Raw genomic sequence first — 25026 nt, 5'->3', positions numbered from 1 at the left:
TAATCTTCCTTCTCTTGGATACACAAAATCTTTCAAAGGGATATTTATTTGTCTTTCCCTTTCTATTTTTGTTCCTATGCTCAAACAGGAATCTAGACAACATTCCATAGAAACGTATATCAAACAAAAAAACTACTTCTAAAAATTAGAAAAAAATGAATTACCAAAACAGAAGCAGTAAAATCTTTTGTTATTAGCAAATGAATTTTCGTGAACTTTGAATATTTTAAGATTTCATTATTATTGGTTTATTGATTTTAACAATTTTAGTAAAATCTTTTGTTATTAGTTTGAGAATTTTTAATATCCATTAAAATCTCTTTTTATTCAAAAAATTTAATTATTATTAATTCTAAATCTAATGTTATTACTTATTAGGAGATGAACTCTCTCCATTTTACTCATAAGACATAACTTTATCCATGAAATTTATAAAATCTATGGCTCCAATTGGTGACCATGTTGAAGGAACAAATTTATGGTGAATTTTTTGTTCTTCAAAATTTATACCAGTTATGTTGATTTGTTTTTCAAATTATTAATAAGTAGATACCACACGTTTTCTCTAAATTCCTCAAAGATGAATGAATTTATAAAGAAAAATATTCCTTTGCAATTTTGATGAAGAACAACATGAACATAAATTTCAATTTTTTATTTTTCAATTCTTCAAATGAAATTTTATTTTCGATTTTTTTCATTTATCTAGTTGTCACCAATCGAAGCATGTGTGATCGAAAAGTCTAGAAAATAAAATAATCATTCTTACCAAATATTTTTTGCACATTCAACCCAAATTATATGTCCAAAATTATAATTCATTACGTTTTATATAATTACCTTTTTGAATGTATTATTATATTTTATTGTTTATCATTAAATAAAAATAAAATATACTCCCTATGTTCCTAAATATAGGATGTTTAGTTAAAAACACACATATTAAGAAAAGTTAATTATTGTCTAGAAAACAACATTAAAACTATAAATCAATGATATTCAACCAATTACAAAATGGATTATTAAATATGATTGGTTGCACAGTTTTTAATAAAGTAAAAGTTACATAGAAAAATAAAAACATCTTATATATTGAAACATTTTTTTTTTAAACATCCTACATTTAGGAACAGAAGGAGTATATAGTTTTCGAATTATACATTATTCACAATTTTGTTTTTGAAACATTTTTCAAAATTTTAATTTTTAAGTTTTTCAAACTTTTTTCGAAATTCTCTTTAAAAGTTTTTTAAAAAATATTTAAATTTTAATTATTCCTTTATTTATTTTTAAAATCCTAAACAATGTATTTTAAATTTCTTAACAATATATTTAATTTACAAAATGAATGATAGAAATAAATAATATAAATTCATGAAGTAGAAATCTAGAAAAGCTATGATCAAATTTTGTAAGTCAACTTATATATATTTTCTTAATCCACGTAACTTTTAAAATCTAACAACTTTTAAAATTTATAAACTCTACACAAATTTCTCCAAACAACACCTTTTAATATTGTGACATGTGTTTAAATATATAATGATTAAAAATATATATAAAAAGATAATAAAAACGAATTATGAAAAAAGCTACTTCTAAAAATTATTTAATAGTAAAAAAGATTTTAAAAAATTTAGTAGTAACTTTTTTTTTAAAAAATCCTTTTTCAAAATCCTAAAAAATAGATTTGAAAACAATTTATTTAATATAATTTTTTTTTTCTAAACTTTTAATGAAAATATAATTACAAAAGATTATATTGAGCTTGGTTTTTCAAAATTGCTAATTAACATGATTGTGACACATGGTAGTTATATATTTAAAAATGTGATATGTGCTAAACTATATCATAATCAAAAATATATTTACTAAAATAATAAAAATGACTTTTCTTAAAAATTAATTATAAATATTATTTAATAGTCTTATTATTACTATTATTATTATTATTATTATTATTATCATTGTTATTATTATTTTCAAAAAAATATAAAAGATAAACATTAACTTTTAAGAAAAAAAAACGTTAAACAAAAATAAATTGTAAAATCCTACAAGTACAATAAATTATTTAATGAAAACATGAAGAAAAACTAACTTTAAAATAAATAATATTACTTTTTAAAAGCATAATTAAAAGAAAATTGCAAAATTACTTTTATTATTTTATTATAAGTAAATAACTTTTCTTTTTAATAGATAATTGTATGTTAAAAATTATGAAAGAATAGCTACAAATATTTCACATCTATATTTTGGTTTAAGCTTCTACGTATTATTTTTACAAAACAGAATAGTATTTACATGAAAAGTATTACCTGAGTATTTTTTAAAAATATTTTTGATACAACTCAACTTTTTATTATCCTTATTATATCTTATGATGCTAACATAACTTTTAATTTTGATGTTGTTGTCGTACATGAGTATGTGTGAATATGATAAATATGCCTTTGTATGTATAAGACAAAATATATAAATAATTAAACATAATTTTTCTATTAAAATAAAATAGCTGTATAAAAATCTGAAAGAAATAAAATAATTAGTTTCCTTTTTAAAAGTCTAAATAAAATAAAAACGTAAAAGTAATCTTATTTTTCTTACAATTAACTAACTTTACTTTTTAATAATTTTTTGTTAAAAAATATAAACCAAAATTAAGTTCAAATATTTCACTTGATATGATTGTGATATGTGTTTCAATTAAAAAGTTAGATTGTGAATGTGTCAATAAAAACTTCCATTATGTGAAAATAATTTCTTCTTTTCCTAAATCTTAAATAAAAGAGATTTCCATAAGAAAATTCTTTGTTAATCTTAACCAACTAAGACTTTTCCCCCTTTTTTTTTTTAATCGTGACTAGAGAGAATTGTAAACTTTTATTTAATAGTAATTTTTTTTAAAAAAACAATTAATTATAAACATGATAATAACAATTATTCAATTAACAAGAAAAAATTTAAAAATATTAATAATACTGAAAAAATGAATTTTGAAAATTGTAACTCTTAAAATAGTTAATATTAACTGGAAATAGTTATTCGATAGAAATTTTATTTTTTTTAAATCCTAGACACAATATAATAGTAAAAGATTATGTAATATTAATTTCCTTTTCAAAAATACTACAAAACTGTAAAAGAATATTTGATAGTTGTTTTCCTTTTTTATAAAAAAAATCATAAACAAATGAAATTTGTATAATATTTTTAAGTTCTAACCAAAAGAGAATTGTAAAAATTTATTTGATATTATTTTTAATTAACAAAAGAAGTGTAAAATTAGTATTGATACGAGTTGCAAAAAATAGCAATATTTATTAATAACTAAAATAATTATTTGATAGTAATATTCTTTTTTTTGAAATTCTAAACATAAGATAATTGTAATAGGTTATATGCCAATAATTTACCTTTTCTAGAATCTTAAACAAAATTGTAAAAGAGTATTTAATATTATTTTTAATATTTTTTAAGTGTAAATAAAAACGAGATTTATAAAATAGAATGTTTTCATTTTTAAAAATCGTAGAAAAACAAAATTTTAAAGACAAATTTAATAAAACATTAAATTAGTACATAAAAACATGTATATTGATTCGATTGGTATATTTAACTTTCATTTCTTTTTACTTTTCATTTCTTATTTTGGATTGTGTTCAGTTTAAATGTTTATGTATTATATTTTGTCTAATCCTTAGCATAAAATTTATAACAACTCATCTATGCACCATGATTATAAAATACAAATATTAACTTGAACTTATGTGTGAAAACAAGTTTTAGTTATAAAATAAATCTCAAACAATATATGCAAAAAACAATCATAATACTATAATAAAATGATTTATTATTTTATGGTTATTATTAAATTAAACATCAAACAAAACAGAGGGAGTATAACTTATGTATATTGTTATACTTTTTATTAATTAAAATTGTGTCAACAATAAATTATCATGTTCTTTGAAAGTACGTGTCAAAATATAATTATAGAATTATATAAACTACTAAACATGTAAGAAAATATATCAATATCTATTTAAATGAAGACAAACAGCCGTACGGGCGTGCAGGTCAAGCTCTAGTTATGTATGTATTATAGTTACATAATTATAGTTTATGATTTTGCATTTTTTTTCTTTTTTTGAAAAAGGGCTTGATTTTGCATATCTTGAGTTCTTAGTTTGTAATTCTGGCAATTAATCAACACAATAATGGAGCAATGTTCTTTCCAGCTATTGACACCTCCGATTTTTAAAGCTTTGAGGACATGAGATGTCGTTAAATGAAAAAACTTAAAAACCAATGAAAACATTTAATTTATACACATAAACAATCTTCCTTTCTCAATGACTTTTTTCTTGTCGACGTCTTTTTCTTTTCTGAGTGAGTTTTTTTCAGGATTTATTTTTGCTCTGATCGGTTGATCCTCCGTTTGGATTCATCTTCGCCACCTTCAAACTCCAATCAAAGAGTCGCTGATGAATGTAGAAGCGATTTAGCAAGATGTGTTCATGCCTATAGAATCCACAACTTTAAGCTTTGTCCCACATAGTCACATTGAAAGGCGCAATTGAAATATTCTTCTTCTCCCTCACGAAATCTGTGATTCTTTTCATGATGATGATGATGACATCAAAGAGTTCTCTTCTCCATAAGTAATTACATTATGAACTTTGCTTTCTCATTTGCTTGTGCTTCTGTCCCTGAGAACTTCTCAGTTATGCTTATGTTTAAGGAACCTTTTGTTTCATGCAAATGGAAGTCTGTACAGTTTGGATATTCATGGACTTTATTCACCTCTAGATACATGTTAGGTTTATGAATCTACTGCTCTCTACTGATTTTATTTGATCTGATAAGTGATTTTGATTTATGTTTTATGAATTACTCTAGAAGTGATTATTTGGAGTTCCTTTTTGTGTGTGCGACTTTTGTAGGATATATTAACTTCATCTAAGCCGCTGGTGGATTGACCTTCTGTTTGTTTTACAAAGTATGTTGTACGTATTTCAATTAAAACATTTATGGTCTTTGAGTTCAGATATCCTTGGTGTAACTAACAAGAACATCACTTATTTGAAATTAACTGCCATGATACGTTTCTTATATTGTGTTCTTAGTCTACTCAACCAAAATATTAGTTATTCTTGACAGGGGTGTGTCACCTGAGACCATTCATCAAGCAAGGATGAATGACAGAGAGAGAAGAGCAACGATAGACAATAGTGAGAAGAAAACAAAAATCAATAAGTAAGTTTGAGAATCACCAAACTATGTAGAGAGTAATAAACTTTCTTAATCGCTAGACGGCCGGTATAACTCGGGAAAAGAAAAGATATAGCTAAGCTCTCACTGTTTGGGAGATTTTCAAATGAAGGCCCGTCCCTTACGTTGTTGATTGAGATAGCGATGACACTACAAGAAAACATAATCTTAACGAGGGCGGTTTTCCTCGCTAATTCGTCGTAAAAGAGGCGAGAAAACGCGTTTGCTCGTTACACGTCTGTCGTAACACATATTTCCTCGCTAATTCGTCGTAACTTAGCGAGGAATATATTTCGTCGTAAAGACGAAGTAGGACGATTCGTCGTAAAGACCACGTCAATATTCCACGTAAGGACGTCGCTATAATACCTCGAAAATAGTTCCTCGTAACCTACACGTAAATACCTTGAAAGAGTTTCCTCGCAAAATACACGTAACAACCACGAAATGATTTCCTCGTAAAATGGTCGTAAACTTTTCCTCGTTATTTCCTCGTAAATGATTCCTCGTAAAATACTCGTTAAATGTTTCTCGTCATTTCCTCGTAAGGTTCCCACGTAAAGAGGTCGTACATTGGCTACGAATTTACTTCGTTTTTATTATTTTACAGAATTTAAAAACATAATTAAAAAAATAATTAAAATTATTTAATTTAATAATAAATTAAAATTCAAAATAAAAATAAATCAATATGAAAATCTTTTATATATAAATAAGTTTTGAATTTATATAATACAACAACCAAAAAAAAAAACTAAGGGTCGTTCATCGCCCGGTAGAATTCATCACTCCTCCTCGTAACATCCGCCTCGTTATGTACGTCGGATAGCTCGCCTTGAATGGGATGTTGTTGTCGCATGTTCCTCAACATGGACTCCCATTCCGGATTTGTGGCCGCAATAACGTCCAAGAAGCCCTCGACTCCACCCATACGAGATTTTGTCGCGGTCAACTCGTTACGCAGCTGAGCGGACTCTCTACGCAGCTCCGTGACTTCATCATCCCGTCGCTGACCATAAGACGATGTCGCTCTCGGAACATCGTTGACGGAACCAATACCCAACGTCCGTCCCTTTTTTTAGGGACAACCTTAAAAACAAAAAATAAATATTGTAAGTAAAAATTTAAAGTTAAATTAAATGAATAATTAAAAATTAATTTTTTAAAAAATTACCTCCTCGTAAATCTTATCCACTTCAAGTGTGGATAAGGTGACGGGTAATCCGTCGGTAGACTGCTGGGTCAGCTGAGTCTGGCGGTCTTCAACCCGAGCAACTACGTCGTTGTAGATTTGCTCGGACTTGCCATCTACAAATACGCCCGCCTTGTTCTTGTGGGTCCTCTCGTAAAGTTCCATAAGAGACGGGAGATGTCCCGTCTCTTTGGCCTAAAAAACAGTTAAGAAAGTTAGAATAAATTAATATATGTATTAAAAAAATTATTTAATAAAATATTTAATTACCATTTCCAAACGGACACCGGCGTGGGGTTTTTGGCCCGTAGTGTGAAGCATCGGCCCGTTCCCGTGCTCATCGACCGTGTTACGGGAGTTAGAGCAAGCCTGGGCGATTCTAATGGAATCAGGAAGGCGCCAATAACGGATGAGGCCATCCCACACATCCGTGGTGAGCTCAGCGGGTTTGCCACGCTCATACCCCTTCACGATCCAGTCACCCTTCCAGTTGGAGACCGTGTCCAACAAGCGAACTTTCGCTTTCGCGTTAAACTTCTTCCTCACCCTCTCAGTGATCCCCAAGGCCCAATTATATTTTTGCTGTTGGAAAAAATAAATTAACAATTAGTTTTTTAGAAAGTATATATATAAATCATGAAAAAATTAAAATATATATAATTAATTAATAGAAACTTACAGCGTAAATTTTGAACCACGTCTTTCTGACGTAGTGAGGCGTCTTACTCCAGTTTGGATGTGCCATGGAGAAGTAACCCTTGATCGTGTCGGTTACGTCCGATGCAAGACATCCGTCAACCCCCCACCTGGAAAATACAAATTTAAAATATAAATTATTTTTAATGTTATAAAAGAAATTTAAACGAATTAAAAAAAAATTAATGCAACATACCACAACGTTCCGTCCGGTCGGTCTGGGTCGATGACTGGTAAACCTTCTCTGCCTGGCAGACTGAGAATGTCCTCTACAGTGTACTGCGAGTAAGGAGCACTCGGAGGCACCATCAGATCAGGATGAATATCGGCGACCATCGGAGGTGCCATCGGAGGAGGCACAGGAGGAGGCATCGGAGGAGGCACATGAGGAGCCGATGGTGCACTAGAAGAAGTAGACCCAGAGACTCTCTGAGTGTACTGAGTCTCGGGGACAGTCTCCTGGCCCGAAGAACTGGGAGCGGAAGAAGAGGCCGGGTCTAAACGACTACCCGGCTCACCGAAGATCTCTCTGTAATGGGCAGTAAGTCTTCCTTTTCGAACCTGGGAAAAAATGAAATTTTTAAAATTAACATCAACAATATATTTCCCAACATTATCCACCTAATCAACACTAAATAACATAAAATCCGCAAACCTATCTAAATTCCCTATACTAACCACCTAATCTATCCTAAACTAACCAAATTAGAGAGGAATCAGAGAGGCTTACCATTGCTACGAAATGGAGAGGAAGTAGAGAGGAAGTAGAGAGGAAAGAAAGAGTGAGCGCTCGGGTGTATATATAAGATTACATATCGTCGCAAATTCCTCGTAAGTTTACGACGAAATAGCGAGCAGTTACAAAGGCCCGTCTTTTTTTTTACGAGGAAATTGCGAGGAATCACAAAGGCCCGTGTTTTTTTATACGAGGTATTAACGACGATTTACCTTACGAGGAATTAACGAGGCTTGCTTTCCTATAAATATACCCACAACTCTCACTCTCAAACCACACACAAACTCCCAAATCACACCTTATCTCAAATCACAATCCTCAAAAAAATCCTATTCAAATTATAAATATTTGAAAAAAATAGGAAAAGGAGAAGATATTAGAATTCATGTGGGCGAGACTTACGTATTATAATTGCTGGAAGTCTTGCCACATGTTAATCTGGTATTTCTCTCCTTTTCTTTTTTTTTTCAAGTTTGTACACTACGAGATATTTACGACGATTTGTACTTACGTGGAATTAATGGGTTTATGTATAAATCCGTTTACGTGGTCTTTACGACGATTTGTGCTTACGTGGAATTAACGAGTGTTTTGTTTAAATCATTTTACGTGGTAGTTACGACGATTTCATCCTACGAGGACTTTACGACGATTTGTGCTTACGTGGAATTAACGAGTGTTATGTTTAAATCCCTAGAATCCGAAACCCGAAACCCCGAAACCCGAAACCCAAACCCGAAACCCGAAACCCCATACCCGAAACCCCAAACCCCAACCCCCAAACCCGAAACCCGAAACCCGAAACCCAAACCCCCATCTTTAATTTTCTACTTCATATATTCCAAACCCCATATTTAATTTTAAGTTTCGTCGTTATTTTTAACGAGTGTTATGGTTAAATCCCTAGAACCCTAAACCCGAAACCCGAAACCCGAAACTCGAAACTCGAAATCCAAAACCCGAAACCCGAAACCCCGAACCCCTAAACCCGAAACCCCAAACCCGAAACCAAAAACCCAAAACCCGAAACCCGAAATCCAAAACCCGACACCCCAAAACCCGAAACCCCAAACCCCAAACCCGAAACCCGAAACCTGAAACCCCAAACCCCAAATTCCATATTCCTTATTTTCTACTTCATATATTCCAAACCCCATATTTATTTTTAGGTTTCGTCGTTATTTCCTCGTTTTGTTACATTATATTTACGACGATTTCATCCTACGTGGTTTTTGCGACGAATTCATCCTACGTGGTATTTACGACGATTTAGTCCTACGTGGAATTAACGAGTCCTTCGTCGTTATTTACTCGTTGGAATACGAGGACTTTACGACGATTTAAGCTTACGTGGAATTAACGACTGTTATGTTTAAATCCCTAGAATCCAAAACCCGAAACCCGAAACCCCAAACCCCATATTCCTTATTTTCTACTTCATATATTCCAAACCCCATCTTTATTTCCATTCCAAACCACAATTCCCACATTTGCTTATTCATAAAACAAACTCCCACATTACCTTATTCATAAAACAAACCCCACATTATCTTATTCATAAAACAAACTCTCTCATCTTATTCATAAAACAAATACATCAATCGGATACATCGACATTCTCGTCATCACTAGAAACATCATCATTTTCATTAAACTCGTCTTCAACAGCTTCGTCTGTGGCATCATCGGTAAGATCTTCGTACTCGTGATTATGCGGATCAATGAGAAGGATGTCATCAATTTCTTGTTCAGGTTCCTCAACTTCATTTATCTGTTCTTCTTGCAATGGTGGTTCTTCTCCACTGATGATTCGTCCTCGAGGTGTAACTTTGATTACTGCTAACCAATTTATACCTGAATCTCTCATCCGAGGGTATGGAAGGAAGCTAACTTGGTCTGCTTGTGAAGCTAAGATGAAAGGCTCGAATTTGTTGTACCTTCGTCCACCGTTGACATCAACTACACCGAATTTGTTAGACCGAACACCTCTGTTGACGACGGGGTCGAACCATTCACATTTGAAGAGGACGCATTTCAGCTTCAGTATCCCTGGAAATTCGACTTCAATAATCTCCGTCAAGATCCCGTAGAAATCTGTTTCCCCTTTCACACATATTCCATAGTTACTGGTCGCCCGCTGTCTACCATAGTCATATGTATGAAAAGTATAGCCTCGTGTGAAATACATCTGTGATGTGGTGACCTTTACAAGTGGAGATTGAATTACTTCGTGTAACCACTTAGGATAATCTGCATCGTCGTCGTCATAATCAACCTGCAAAAATAAAGAGAATGTTAATGAAATACAGATAATGTATGAAAAAAAAGTTTTAGTTAATACCTGATTCCGCAACCACTTAATGAAGTGTTGATCTTTCCTTTTGTCTACGTCACTTGTGGATATACCAGGAAATGTTTCTTCGACTTGAGAAACAAATAGGCTGTAAAATCACATTTTATAGGAATGAATCTCTCGCAATTATACAATTAATTATACTTATATGTGTTTCGAAGTGTCAATATATGTTACCTTTCAAAATAACGCATCAATGGATCTTCGCAATTGAGTAGAATATAGGTGTGTGCACTATGAGCGTCTTGTTCACTCGACCACCAAACCTCTTTAGACTTCCCACCGAGTCGCCCAATCTGGCTAAAGATGTCTGGAACACCAGCAACTGCATATGTTGGCGCAACACCACCATCATCATATCTTCTTGGAGCTCTTCTCCGTGTACGTACTTTTGACGCAAAGTAGTACGATGTGAAGTGAGAAACTTCTTCCGTCAAACTTCCAGCAATTATAGAACCTTCAACTTTGGCGAGGTTCTTTGCTTTTCCCTTCAAATATTTCATGGTTCGCTCATACTGATACATCCATCTGTAATGTACAGGTCCACGAAGCAATGCCTCATATGGGAGGTGGACAGCTAGATGCTCCATGACGTCAAAAAATCCGGGAGGAATATCTTCTCCAAGTTGCACAATAAGATGGGAATGTTCTCCTGAAGCTGTTCCACAACTTCTTCTTTAAGAGTGCGTGTGCTCAGATCCCTGAAAAATGCTCCAATGCCTTTTATATTCAAAAAAAAATTAAACACATTGTTAGTCATATATTATTTTGTAAATTATTGTGATATAATACACTACGTACCTGCAAGTGCTTCATGTACGTTTGTTGGAAGTAGCTCCGCAAATGCAAAGGGCAGTAGTCGTTGCATAAATACATGACAATCATGACTCTTCATCCCGGAGAACTTTTGACCCTTTTCAACACATCTAGAGAGATTCGAAACATACCCATCGGGGAACTTCACTTCTGATGCCACCCAGTTGAACAACACCGACTTTTTTTCTGAAGATAATCTGAATATCGGAACGGGAACTTGTCCATTGCTTTTAATATGTAACTCGCTTCTTGAGCAAATATCCGGCAAGTCCAACCTCGATTTTATGTTGTCTTTTGTCTTCCCTGGGACATTCAATATTGTATTCATGATGTTCTCAAAGAAATTCTTCTCTATATGCATCACATCGAGGTTGTGGCGCAGAAGAAGATCCTTCCAATATGGCAACTCCCAAAATATACTCTTCTTGTGCCAGTTGTGATGAACACCGTAAGAATCTGGCATATTACGAGGGACATGCCAATTACCACCCCAACGAACTGTTTCGTTAGCTCCGTAGTAGTCGATTTGCGCTTCAATTTGTTCTCCAGTTAGATATGGAGGAGGAGTGTCTCTCACAACCCTTTTGTGCCTAAACAAATTCTTGTTTCTTCGGTAAGGATGGCCAATGGGAAGAAATCGACGGTGACAATCAAACCAACTTGTCTTCCTACCATTCTTCAGTTGAAACGCATCTGTCGTTCCATTACAATATGGACAAGCTAATCTCCCATGTGTAGTCCATCCAGACAACATCCCATAGGCAGGGAAATCACTTATGGTCCACAAAAGCATCGCTCGCATCGTAAAATTCGTCTTCGTTGAACAGTCATACGTCCTCACCCCTGTTGACCACAAATCCTTCAACTCTTTTATCAGTGGTTGTAGGAAAACATCCAGGGACCTTTTTGGATGGTTCGGACCAGGTATTAATATGGTCAAGAATAGTAACTCCCGTTGCATGCACATCTCCGGTGGCAGGTTGTATGGAGTAAGAAAGACTGGCCACAATGAATATTGTCTCCCTGACATTCCGAACGGACTAAATCCATCTGTGCATAATCCGAGATACACATTCCGGATATTGCTAGCGAAATCTGGATGTACTTTGTTGAAATGTTTCCAGGCTCTTGCATCTGATGGATGAGTCATCTCACCATCCGTCTGAGTATGCTCGGCATGCCATCTCATCTTTCCAGCAGTCTGCTCTGATTGATACAATCTTTTCAATCTGTCTGTAATTGGTAGGTACCACATCCTTTGGTACGGTACCCTATTACGTCCCCGTCCTTGCGGCTTGAATCGTGGCTTCTTGCAGAATCGACATTCTTCTAGCTTCTCATCATCTCCCCAATAGATCATGCAGTTGTCGATGCAAACATCTATCATCTCCGAAGGCAACCCAAGACTATAAACCAGTTTCTGAATCTCATAATAAGAATCAGCAGACACATTGTCTTCCGGCAAATACTCTTTAAACAAGTCCGCCCATTCGTTCATGCAACTTTCAGGTAGATTGTGATCAGTTTTAATATTCATCATTCTAGCAGCTAACGACAATTTAGAGAGACCTTCTCTACAACCACTGTAAAGTGGTTGATTCGCCGCGTTTAACATTTCGTAAAACTTTTTTGCATCTATATTAGGTTCTTCATCTTCATCATGAGCTACGAATGCATCAGCTACCATATCATGAACCCTATCATAATCTACCATCTCCTCCTGATGGTAACTATGTTCATTATGCAAATGATGATCAACCGGTTCTTTTTCCTGAAAATTGCTATTACTACTACTAGCTTCATTCTGATCATAATTAAAACCTTCTCCATGTTGAAACCAGATATAGTAATTTGCCGTGAAACCTCTATTTATTAAATGCTTCCAAACATTTTCACGGTTTGCCAGTTTCGAATTGTTGCATTTCCGACAAGGACAGAACATCTTACCACTTTCTTGGGCGAGCGGTGTTGAATCTGCTTGATGCATAAATGTCTCCAGACCCGCAAGGTATTCTTTCGTCACTCTCCCGTTAGCATCTCTATGCATATACATCCACTTCCGCAACTCGTAAATAGTCCCGGAGCCAGCCATTTTTTTTCTTTCACGTTTTTTGTTGTTGGTGTGTTTAAAATGATGTTCAAACATCCATATTTATAGGAAAATTCGAATCTGGTAGTTGTAATTTTGCTATGAATTTACGACGAAAATTAATTAGGTGGGCAAAAAAAACGTGTAACACCTATGAAGTTGGTGGATTCAAAAATTTCCTCGCTAAATACACGTAAACTATTCCCTCGTAAATACCACGCAAAATTTACGTCGTATTTACGAGGAAATAGTTTTTCCTCGTAAAATACTTGTAAAATTACATCCACTTTACGACGAAACAGTTTTGTCGTTACGTTACGAGGAAATAACGATGACTTTAGTTTTTCACGTAAATTCGTCGTAAACTCGACGCAAATTTACGAGGATTGTTTTTCCTCGTTAATTTTCGTCGTTAAGCATGTGTTTTCTTGTAGTGTGAGTGAAATCGATGATTCCGCTCTTTCCAAACAGAGTAGAGCCAAGCTTGCATGACCAACTTCAAAATAAGTGAGCTTATTTGTATTTGGTCAGGGAGATCGCAGCCACACTGCAAGTCCTTCAACTTTGTTGTTGGCGCCAACATATTGAGGGAAGAATACTCTAGTTTGTTTACATACTTTATACTGTTACTAAACTTTCCATGGTGGTTTATGTTTACAACTTCAGAGTATTTATAATATTTACACAGTGTATGTATAGCACAATATACAAGATGAATAGAGCAATGATTTTCCCTTTTATGTTTCATCTCAGAGAAACCATCATGAAGCACTTCAATTTTTTATGTCAAAGTTGTAGATAAGAAGTTAATCTAACAATCAAGTATTAACATTAGTTATAAATAACCACTAATACAATTTATAAGCGTAGAAACATATATAATTCCGTATGGTACGCTTTTCAAACTTTGTTCCTAACAGAAGGTAACACAAAATGTGACCAAAGATAAAAAAAAAATTAGTGAACAAACAACAAGAAATTTTAATCAGAGAAATATCTGAAGGAAAATGGTTGGATCGCTAACTGCATCAATTCATGAGTACAAAAGAGGAAAACACAAAGGCTTCAGAACTTTTCCGATGGCTAATAGTTTGCTGATTGTTGCTTTTTCGTAGATTTTTATATTGTATAAATTTCAAGCTTTTCTGATTTTGATACCTAACAAAAGAAATTTCGTGTTGTAATACTCCGCGGCGTAGCGCAGCTTTTTATCTAGTGTATATAACGTCTAAAGAATCGTACAAGTAAACAAAGATCACATCATAAAATCGAAATAACAGTTTTGTCAAATAATACATCAATCAATAAAACTGAATTCAGGAGTCAATGGGGGCAATGCTCACTCTAAAATGATCTAAATGTATAGGATGTGCAAGATATAATTGTAGTAGACCATGACACGTTCATTTAAGCACACAGGTTTCATTCCCGCAAAAAGGAAACCTAACTTGAGAATCAAGGTACCAAAGAGAGATATTCACAATCCGCAACCTTAAAACAAGATCTCATCCAGCAACAAAACATTAATTTTTCCTTCATCGAATTCTCTAACACACTTACCTCCCTTGTCCTGTGTTGAATGTGTTGTCAATCTGGCGAGGTCGCGAAGGTATACTCGTCAAAGAATTATCTCCAAAGAAAGATGAATCATTGCTAGTTCCCTGTATCATCTCCAAAAGAGGAGGAGGAGGTGCATCATAGTCATTTCCAGAGATATCTTCATCTGGTTTCCACTGGTCAAGGAGTGAGGCCAACACTCTAACCACATGACTCATGTCTGGTCTCTGATGTGGTTCCCTGGCAGAGCAATGACAGGCAAGCTCAGCTACTTTATTGATGCTTGGGAGTGTCTCTTCGTTGACGTCAATTGATGCGTCAATGGCCTTTGGGAATGAGTCTTTGTTGATGAGCATTCTCCTAAACCATGTGACAAGGTGCACATCTTCCTCAGATCTTTTCACGTCAAGAGCTTTTCTACCGGTTAGTAGCTCCATGAGAATGACTCCAAAACTGTAAACATCGACCTTTGTTGTAACTCGTCCGGTCACTGCAACGAAATGATCAAGATCTCATTGTTTTGATTTTGGTGAGTTAAAGTACAAGTAACAAAAGACATAAGCATTAAAACCATACCTGCATACTCTGGGGCAAGATAACCAAAAGTCCCAGCAATTTTAGTCTCAATCGATTGTGTGCCTTCTGGCGCAAGCCGGACTAAACCAAAGTCAGCAACTCTGGCACGCATATCATCCCCAAGAAGAATGTTGGATGGCTTGAGATCTCTATGTATGAAACTTTGATGGGCTTGACTATGCAAATACTCTACTCCTTTAGCCACATCCGATGCAATAATCAAACGTCTAGACCACTCTAGAGGTTGTAACCCTTCTTCCTGCCAGTTAAAAAGATGACTACTCAAAGTTCCTAGCGGCATGTATTCATAAACCAGAAGTCTCTCGTTGGACTCTAAGCAATAACCTTCAACTTTCACTAGATTCCGATGACGAACTTTGGTTAGAACAGCAATCTCTGACTTAAACTCATCCAAACCCTTTCCACTTATAACCGAAGATTCCATTCTCTTCACCGCAACGGTCTTCCCAGATGGCAATTCACCCTTGTAAACTATTCCAAATCCACCTCTCCCAAGTATATTCTTCTCGTTGAAATTATCGGTAGCATCCCTCAGTATTTGTATTGGCATCACAGGGTTCTCAGGTTCCACTAAAAGACCGTTGCTACCACTTTCACTTCCACCAGCACAAAGATTATCTATTGTGATCTTGAGTGCATCTTCTTCACCAGAATGTTGTTGTGGATACTTCTTCCGATTTTGCTTCCTTTTCTTGACCACTAAGAAAATAATCAAACCCATAAGAAGCAAACCCAACACAACTCCAAAAACAGAACCCACAACTGTCCCAGCATTACTTCCGGAAGAATCAGAAGCATGTCCAGGATCATCTTTTCCTAGGTCAGGGTTCCCAGTAGTGATCAAGACATTAGGACCAAACACAGGTACCTTGCCATACAACTGATTGTTGGAAACATCTAGAGTTGCCAAGCTACTCAACTTAGTGAGTTCCTGTGGAATAACACCGGTGAGATTGTTCTGAGAGAGATTGATAACCCTAAGAGAAGTAAGATCCGCAAAGCGTGGAGAGATAGTTCCCTTGAGACCCATCCCTTTGAAGTTGATAACCGTGATGTCAGCTCCGGTGCAAGTTATGCCCACCCACACGTTTTTACTGCTACAAGGATCGTTTCCTTTCCAGCTCTGCGCAAATCTCACAGGGTAACCAAACGCTTCAACGATAGCAAGCAAGCTGTTGACGCGTGGATCACAAGGCACACCGGGAGAATCTAAACAGAAACTGTTGAGCCTTGGAGTTATATCAACCGCAATGTTTTTAGCCTTGAAGGTTGGTGTTGATCCTTGAAAAAGATTATTAGTCATATTCACCACAGCAAGAGATTGCAACTCGGTGAAAGAAGATGGAACCAAACCGGTGAGCTGATTCTCCCTGACGTTGAACTTTGTCAGAGAGACAAGACCAGACATGTCCGGTAATGGACCTGAGAAGGCGTTTCCTTGCAGGGACACCTCGGTTAAAGAAGTCATGTTCTGTAGAACTGAGATTGACCCGTTGAGCTTTTGCGGGGTTTGCCCGTTGAGCAACAGAGTTTGAACAGGTGAGTTAGCAAAGCTCAACGGAAGTTCACCGGAGAGCGAGTTGGAAGACAGGCGCAGCTTCTGCAAGCTAGGGAACGTTTGTCCGCCGAGAAAATCCGGAATCTTCCCGGAAAGAAAACAGTTAGCGGCAGAGAAGTCTACTAGAGAAGTTGCACTCTTTAAACTCATAGGAATCTCCCAAGGACTAAACGGGTTACCGTCAAGGTACACATGTTGAAGAGACGTCAAACCGGTGAAGATATCAGCAGAGATCGAAGTGAAGCTATTGTCATGAGCGTTGATCGTTTGCAACGCGTTTAAACCAGCGAGACTAGGTATCCCTCCGGTTAACTTGTTGCCCATGACTTCGAAAACAGTTAAAGACGAGAGAGTGTTGAGATCAGAAGTTAACGTTCCAGATATTCCTTTATTACCGATCTGTATCCGAGTGATTCGGTTGCTTCTGTCGCACTGTACACCGCTCCACTTACAAGGATCCGGTCCTGTCCAGGAGGAGTCTTTCGGAAACTTGAGGGAGTCTCTTAGAGCGTTCATGGTGGCTAGATCAGGACTTGGTTGCGCGGACACCAAGGCGATGGCACAAAGGAAACAAAACAAAACATTCACGATGATGGTCATCTTCATCAGCGTTACAAACAAAGGAGGCGTTGAGTAGAGGGTTTTAAACTTTGAAGGGTGCACAGAGAGAGATAGTTAAGGAAGGAGTTTATTTTGTGGAGATATTGTTCTTGTTTAGTGAGCAAGGTGGAAACGAAACGGTAGATTTATTGCTTTGGAAATATCAAATTTTCCCAAATTCAAGCAAGAAAAAAAAAAAATCAAATTTGACTTATTTAAGGGAGGGAAATGCTATATCTCTTATCTCTCTTTACTAAATAGTAAGATTTGTTTCCTTTGGCCAATGAGAAAAATGGAAAGAGCCAGCTAGAGATTGAAAGGCGCGTATACTTTATGTTTTTTGTGGTTTAGCACTATAAGTATGGAAAATAACACCTACGCCCCCGTGGTTAGAAAAATAATGGAAATTTATCCTAATTTTGTTTCCATTGACAATATAATCTTCTAAAAAGTTATTTTTTTTGTTATATTATCCAAGTAAAATTTAGAGAATATATATTTATCGATAAAGTGTCTTTAGTCAAGTGGTTAAATATCCGCTTGAAAATGAATATCAATTTGAAGAAAGCTCATTTTTATACATGACATTATTTCATCATGTATTTTATAATAAAATAATACTTGTGTTCTTTAAAGTTTCACACATATTAAAAATACATTAAATCGTTATAATTATCAATTTTTTATAATTGTTAACCAATAGTAATTTAAAAACTCAATTTTTCTTTTTGAAGTTTACAACTTTTTCATAGGATACATAAAAAAAATATCCCTATGAAACAACTTAAAAAAAAATATTCTTTCCGTTCCCGAAGAAATGTTTTTAGAGTATTCATCCACGCATATTAAAAATAAAATCAATGTTTACAATTAAGTTTATTATTTATGTAACTTCTAATAACTATCAATGATATGTTATCAATTAAAATTTTCTAAATCAATGTTTCTTACAAGTATACAAAAGTTTATCTTTTACAGAACAAGAAAAATGTCTAAAAATCTTATTTTGAAAACAGAGAAAGTATATCTTAACGGAGTGTAAAGAGTATGTTTTTTTGGGATATATGCTTATGGAATTCGTAGTAAAATCAATTATAGTATCGTATGAAACTATGAATCGTACAAAAAATTAATCTTGTCGATAAAATCATAAAATAAACTAGTTATTTCAAAGATGAATCAATCAATAAAACTGAATCGTGGAGTTAATATGGACATTCAAAATTCAGCTAGTCTACTACAAAATCAGTCTCTCTCAAATTAAGAAAAGTTAATTTTTGTCTAGAAAACAACATTAAAATTATAAATTAATGATATTCAACTAATTACAAAATAAATTATTAAATATGATTGGTTGCACAGTTTTTAATAAAGTAAAAGTTACATAGAAAAATGAAAACATCTTTATATATAAAGAAATAGTTTTTTTCTCTCCTTAGAGAGACACATCAGATTCCAGATCACAAATTAGTACACCATGGTGGTGACACGTGTCCCGAACATTAAAACACATCATTTCATTACATGGAGATCTGCTGGGATTTTGCACCACTTCGTCAAATATGCTGGGCTTCGTAATTGATATGTGTGTGTTAATGTTATTGGGCTTTCGTCCGGTGTGTTGTTCGGTCCACGAACCATCGAGTGTTAACCCTAATCAGGCACGAAAGTTCTACTCTCCACTGCGTTGTACGGCGCCTGTGATGGTTGAGCTCCTTCGCGATTTCTAAAACAGTGTGCATTATGATATCTTTGTGTTAACTCTCATTAATTCAGACTCCCACGGCGATGTGGGTCGAATCGGCGAGGCGGTGTGCTTTCTGTATAAATATGTATGTATTTCCCTTCCAAAATTCGCATTCTTTTCATCTCTCTCATAGTGTAACGATTGGAGTTCCTGTCAATCAATCTTCTAAAATCCGATTAGGCCGGATTGGCGAATGGCATCTCGATTGGCTCAAAAGTCTTATCTGAATTGATCCAAGAATTTCTGGAACTAGGTCATCGGAATTATCACGGACTGTTACAGTTCCTCTCGAGTCGTAAGAAACCACATGCAAATCCTTTCCTTGGCTTTTTTTTTTTCATTTGTGTTCCGACTGCGATGTTTCACGTTTGTAGCCCAATGTTTCAAAATACTCAACTTAAAAATTTGTTCTCCACCGGAGAACTTGTGAGAAGTTGGTGTTACCTCCTACTTTCGATGATGTTGGTAATGTTGCTCAACTCTCTACTATTTTTGGTTCTATACATAAGAAAGTTGTGTACTTTATGAATCAAAGGCCTCTTTTTGTAAACTTATGATTCTTAAGACTACAAGATCTCTGATTTGTTTTTTTTTTAATTATTGGTAGTAGCTCAGATACGAAGAACACATGGATCTGAACAAAAGTTTCCATGGCCACCGCTTCTGTCATTATGACTGAGTGAACGTCTCCACCTTATCTGTGAAACTTTACACACCTTCCACCTATAGCTTCGTCTCCTTCGATATCGTTTCATCATAGTGGTTGCTCATTGAACGCAACAGCAACATACACCGATGACATTCTGTCAGGGAGACAGATCAATGGCTCCCATTGGTGAGGTGGATGAGACGAAGATAAAGGTTGCTTCAAGGTGTGAATGTTTTCTGAACTGATTTGTTTTTAAAATCGGTTATTCAGCAAAATATGATTTTTCCGTGGGATGTTGATACAACAGGATAGAATTTTCTGTTTGTTCTACTTATTGTATAACATTTGTTTTTCTCTAAATAATTAGGTTTTATATTATGGGTAAATCATTCTTTTTGTAGTTGATTCTTATTTTTTTATGTTAACTTTGTTTGTCGTAAGAAATCGTCTCCCATTATAGTTAACTAATTTTTTGATATAATTATTAAATTTTTGGCAGCTTTGTGATGCTCTTCACCATAAGCGTTACAAAAAGTTGAATCACTTGAAAAAATATTAAAGAAGAAGAATTAAGTAAAGGGAGGTTTCAACGCTGTAAAATGTATCAGCTGCAGTCACCATTTGGATTTGTTTTACTCGACATATCCTCAGATTTTGGCCTTGCTGAACAGTTTGTTCATCATAATGATCAGTTGGATTTATTAAACAAAGAGGATACTAAAGCCGTCAACAAAAAAAAAAGGTTGCAAGCAAGTGCTGAGATCGGAGGACAAAATGACTTAAAACTATACGACTCTTACAAATAATACTAGGTCTGATACAATTTATATTAAAAAAAAAACAGGAGAGGAGCTTGATTCATAAAGTTTACGATTTTGTAAACGATTGAGTATTGGGGATGGTCTCTCAAGTAACTTCTGGAACTACACAGTCTCAAAGATTACTGTGAATTTAGCCAAGGTGTGTTAGTCTTGGACGATGCTTCAGTTGGACCGTCCTGTAACAACAACGGAAAAAGGCAAATATAGTCCAGAAACAACATAATGTTTTGCTGGAGAAAAACAGGTAGCTATGGATTATGGATTCAACTCTGATAAAAAAGTCAAACATGTCTCTTTCACCAAAGGACAACGATTTTGTTGTACAAGGAAGACAAGTGTTTATGATTTATTTGGTTTGTTTTCATTTAGTTTGGCGTGCTTCTGGGGTTTGTACAAATTAGTGCAACATCAATTTCTCACGGAACAACAAAAGATTCACAATGTAAAAAACATATATAATTTTTTTTTTTGACGTCAAAAGTTCATTCTATTAGTCAAATTTGAGGTGGTCTGGGTAACCAGACCGGAATAGAACAACCAATAAAATGTAACTCCTGTAAAAAACATATTTAAATTGACCTCAAATGTATAGTAAATAGCATGTAAAATGATACTTACAAAGTAGCTTTGTGTAGTTTTGAATCAAAGCTATATATTTCTAAACATAATAAAATATACATAAGCCAAAATAATAATAAAATATACATAACATAAATTGTTTTTTCTTTAATTAATGTATAGTCAATTCAAAAAATAAATATTAAAAATTATTTTTGTTACTAAAACCTTCCAAAATAAAGTTTATTTCGTGTTTATATGACAAAATTTAAATATTAATGAATTTGTGTAGGATTTTCTGGGTGCATATGTGAAATACATAAGTGTATATGTATATAAGATTAAAATAAACATTTGTAAAAACATGTTCTGCCCAAATAGTGTAAACAAGATATATTTCATTTTTTCTCGCGATTATAAAGCATCACTTTGATGATATTAGTCAATTTTAAATTATTTATATATGTTTTTCATTAATTACATTTTCCCAAAATACACAAAGTTTGCTCTGTGTTCTTTGGTCTATAATTATAAAGCATCTACTAGACTAATATTAAAGTATATTAGATCACTTTAATTCAAGAGAAATTATGATCAATATATATGAAGAATCGGGTAATTAGGCAAATAACTATAACATTTGGAAATTAGGTAAAGGTTACGTTAAACATGTGAATTGTCAATTCTCTCTTGCGCGTTTGGACATTCAGCATTTTTGAGGCGCGTGAGGTATCAGAAAGTACATGAATTTTACGGGGAAGAGTAATGCAGATTCGGCGTGTTTTCTTACGTCGGGCATCATGATATCTACAAATATAGAAAATAGCCGGCTCAACATTAATTGCGATGAGACATATAGTTTTTGCAGATTTATACATTTAATTACGAAATCAATTTTGCACAATAAGACATTTTGCTATATATAGAAGCATCCGGTGAGACATATGAGGCAAGAACAATCTCGGATCTATCTGGTTAGTACCGAACATCACGGTAAAGGTTTGTTTTAACTTTTTGATCTATTAGGGCTAAAAAATGGGAACAAACGGTCGGTAGGACCACATTTATGAATCGTTTTATTCTTTTCTATTGATATCTAAGCCTATGATTCCTTAAATGCTTTTTGAAGTTGTTTATTTAACGGATCCAGAATCGTTTGTCGTTAATACGGTTTATTGTTTTAGGGTTCGATTGTTTACTAATTTTCTCTTTAATTTGGTCTGCAGATGAACTCTAGACAAGTTCTAAGGGTCATTCACGGAGCTTGGAATCTTCATCAAAATGGAGCGTGGAGCTTTGAAAGGAAGACAAACGATCTTGGGTTTCCAGCTATCGTGCGAACGTCAGAAACTTTTGATGAGCTTGAATGAATTGTCCGAAGCCTATATAACCTCGCAATCGAAACACCAATTTCGATGACATATAGGCTTCCCGAGTGGATGCTTATTCCGGATGGTAGTAAAACTCCTCCGATAACCATTCTTCAAACACTTGACGTTCAAGTCATGATGGCTGTGAGAGCTTGGTTCGCCGACCTCGCTCTTTTCGTAACTATTGGAGCCGAAGATGTTGCACGTTATTAGTTCTTTTGCCGAGCTGACTTTAATATTGGGTCCTCTTCTTATAAATTCGGAAACGGAAACGAAGATCCGTCGTTCGAAGGTAAATCCTAGTTTCTCGATACTTGTCTTTTTGTCTATTTTAAGTTTTCTGTTGTTTTTTTTATAGTTACAGAGAATCTAATTTTTACATACATTGCGTTTAATCTCATCAATAATTTTGTTAAATAATGTACATTATTTGCAATTGTTTTACGCTTTTTAGGAAAGGCAGTGGTTGCAAGTCAAGCGGTGCTAGAGGAGTACTTTAATGACCAAGAGATGATGGTCATTCATAGGGTTCACCTCGAAATGGAAAAAGAAAAACTGGAATTGGAAAATCAACGAAGTTACGAACTTGTTTATGGCAACAAAATAATTGTCATAGATGATACTGACTCTGACGGCGACGGAACCGAACCATTAGGATCAAACAAACTCTCTATAACCGTGTTTAACACAGGTAAGAAGAATACATGTTTATATATCACTATAAACATTCTAATTATGGAGTTGTTGATATAGGTTTATCGTCAAATCAAGAATCTCCTTTCCCAACAAATGGACTCATCATTTCCGACGAGATCAACGGTTAATACAAAATATAGTTTATTACTCCAATATATAAATATAGAAAACTACCGCAACATGTCGAAATGTTAATTTTTTTATCTCACATATTATTATAATAAATGTAGCTTACATTTAATAACTATGGTCTAACCAAATGATTCATTGATTTAAATCACCAGATGTTGCATTAGACTCCGAGTACATTCCTCAACCTAACGTGTCTAACAGTAAGATATAATTAAAATTTTCTTTTGCTGGATTATCTTTAAATTAACCGGCTATAAATGACATATTTTGAATTTTGTTCTAGATTCACCAATGGAATACTATAAAGGGATTCCCGTCCAATTTGCTGTGGATGAAGGTTTTGTTATTGTCCAGCCAAGTTCCCCTCCAATCGATGATGGCATTAGTTTTTGGGAAGGAGTTATTGCATCAGAAAATGACAACGATGTAAAGGACGAAGAACATTCCGACGAGATGGATCTCGATATTCCCATGTCTCAAAATATTTCGCAGCTCCAACAAAATGGCACCATCAATGTTGATCATGCCAACTCGTCGATCGACTCGACTCCTGATCTCAATGAAGTAAATATTGTCGTTCTTAGTTGGGAAAATGTTTCAGACAATCTTTCCAACACCCAACCAATGTATGATAATCTCGTTGTCTCGGAAGGCATGTATTATTGTTATATGTATTTATTCTAAAAAGAAATGATATTTCGATTTATTCATAAAACCTATTTTATGATATAGGTGTTCTTGACGATACTCTCGTGATCTACAATGGCGAAACTATGCTTCAGAACTCCGCAAGCGTCGATCTTATTCCCGCAACTAATAATTAGCCTTCCATCTCAGCAACCGTGGGGCTTATTCCTAATCCGGCTAATGCAGATGATAATCTGGTGATCAATCTTGATTATTCTTCATCAGAGGACTCCATGGACAGTGGTGTGTTCTAGGTTACATATTACTATTGTTTAAGTTTTATAATGATTTCGGGGAAGGAAGTGTTGTTTTGGCTAAGTTTATCGTGTGTCGGGGATGGTTGTTTTTTTGTTTGTAAAAGGGTGATCAGTTTCAATATTTGGTAATGTTGTCGGGGTTGAAAACGGTTACGACGAAGTTAACGTCAAAATCCTCGCAGAATACAAGTATGTCTTCCAGCAGCAAATCATGCTCGGTCAAAAAAAGTCGCAACGTATGTTCCCGAGATAAAGCTTCGTTCGAATTCTATTTAGATCAAACATAAGCCATCGGAAACATACCCAGACCGACTACGGATAGGTCTGAGTATGACTATCAGAACACGGATGAACCAAGCTCGGTCATTACGCAACTACCGCACATGCACGCTGTTCGGTCGCTACGTAGCGACCGAGCTCGAGCCAAGCTCGGTCGCTATGTAGCGACCGAGCTCTTCCGAAACATCGATACGATATTGATCCATGCATTCTCGTCTACCCTTCGATGCTATCTCCCGAAGACCGTAGCGAACCCATTTCCTGTTTCCCGCCATTCTAAGTCATCGATCAAACTTTACGATAAAACCCGCAGAAAGTTCGTTCTTTATCGAAAGAAGCCGTAATAAACGCTTCGAGTC

At 34.7% G+C, this 25026-nt stretch overlaps 1 protein-coding gene across 1 annotated transcript; it reads right to left on the bottom strand.

The window, feature by feature from the left end:
• Nucleotides 1-13582: 13582 nt before the first annotated feature.
• On the bottom strand, nucleotides 13583-17532 carry LOC106430680 (receptor-like kinase TMK2). The gene is made up of 2 exons (XM_013871451.3): nucleotides 15293-17532; nucleotides 13583-15206 (listed from the first exon to the last, which is right to left on the bottom strand). Exons 1-2 carry the CDS (start codon nucleotides 17475-17477, stop codon nucleotides 14716-14718), a joined length of 2676 nt encoding a protein of 891 aa, XP_013726905.2. The 5' UTR covers nucleotides 17478-17532; the 3' UTR covers nucleotides 13583-14715.
• Nucleotides 17533-25026: the final 7494 nt, after the last annotated feature.

The sequence above is a fragment of the Brassica napus genome, chromosome C7 (genome assembly GCF_020379485.1).
Source record: "Brassica napus cultivar Da-Ae chromosome C7, Da-Ae, whole genome shotgun sequence".
Lineage (NCBI taxonomy): Eukaryota > Viridiplantae > Streptophyta > Magnoliopsida > Brassicales > Brassicaceae > Brassica > Brassica napus.
This window is presented reverse-complemented; position numbering and strand designations above follow the sequence as displayed.

Bases quoted from the DNA above. Each gene is read 5' to 3' on its own strand.
- LOC106430680 (XM_013871451.3), bottom strand. From the start codon at position 17,477: ATGAAGATGACCATCATCGTGAATGTTTTGTTTTGTTTCCTTTGTGCC. The intron at 15,207-15,292 runs GTATGGTTTTAA...ATTTCGTTGCAG, and splicing joins TCTTGCCCCAGAGTATGCAG to TGACCGGACGAGTTACAACA.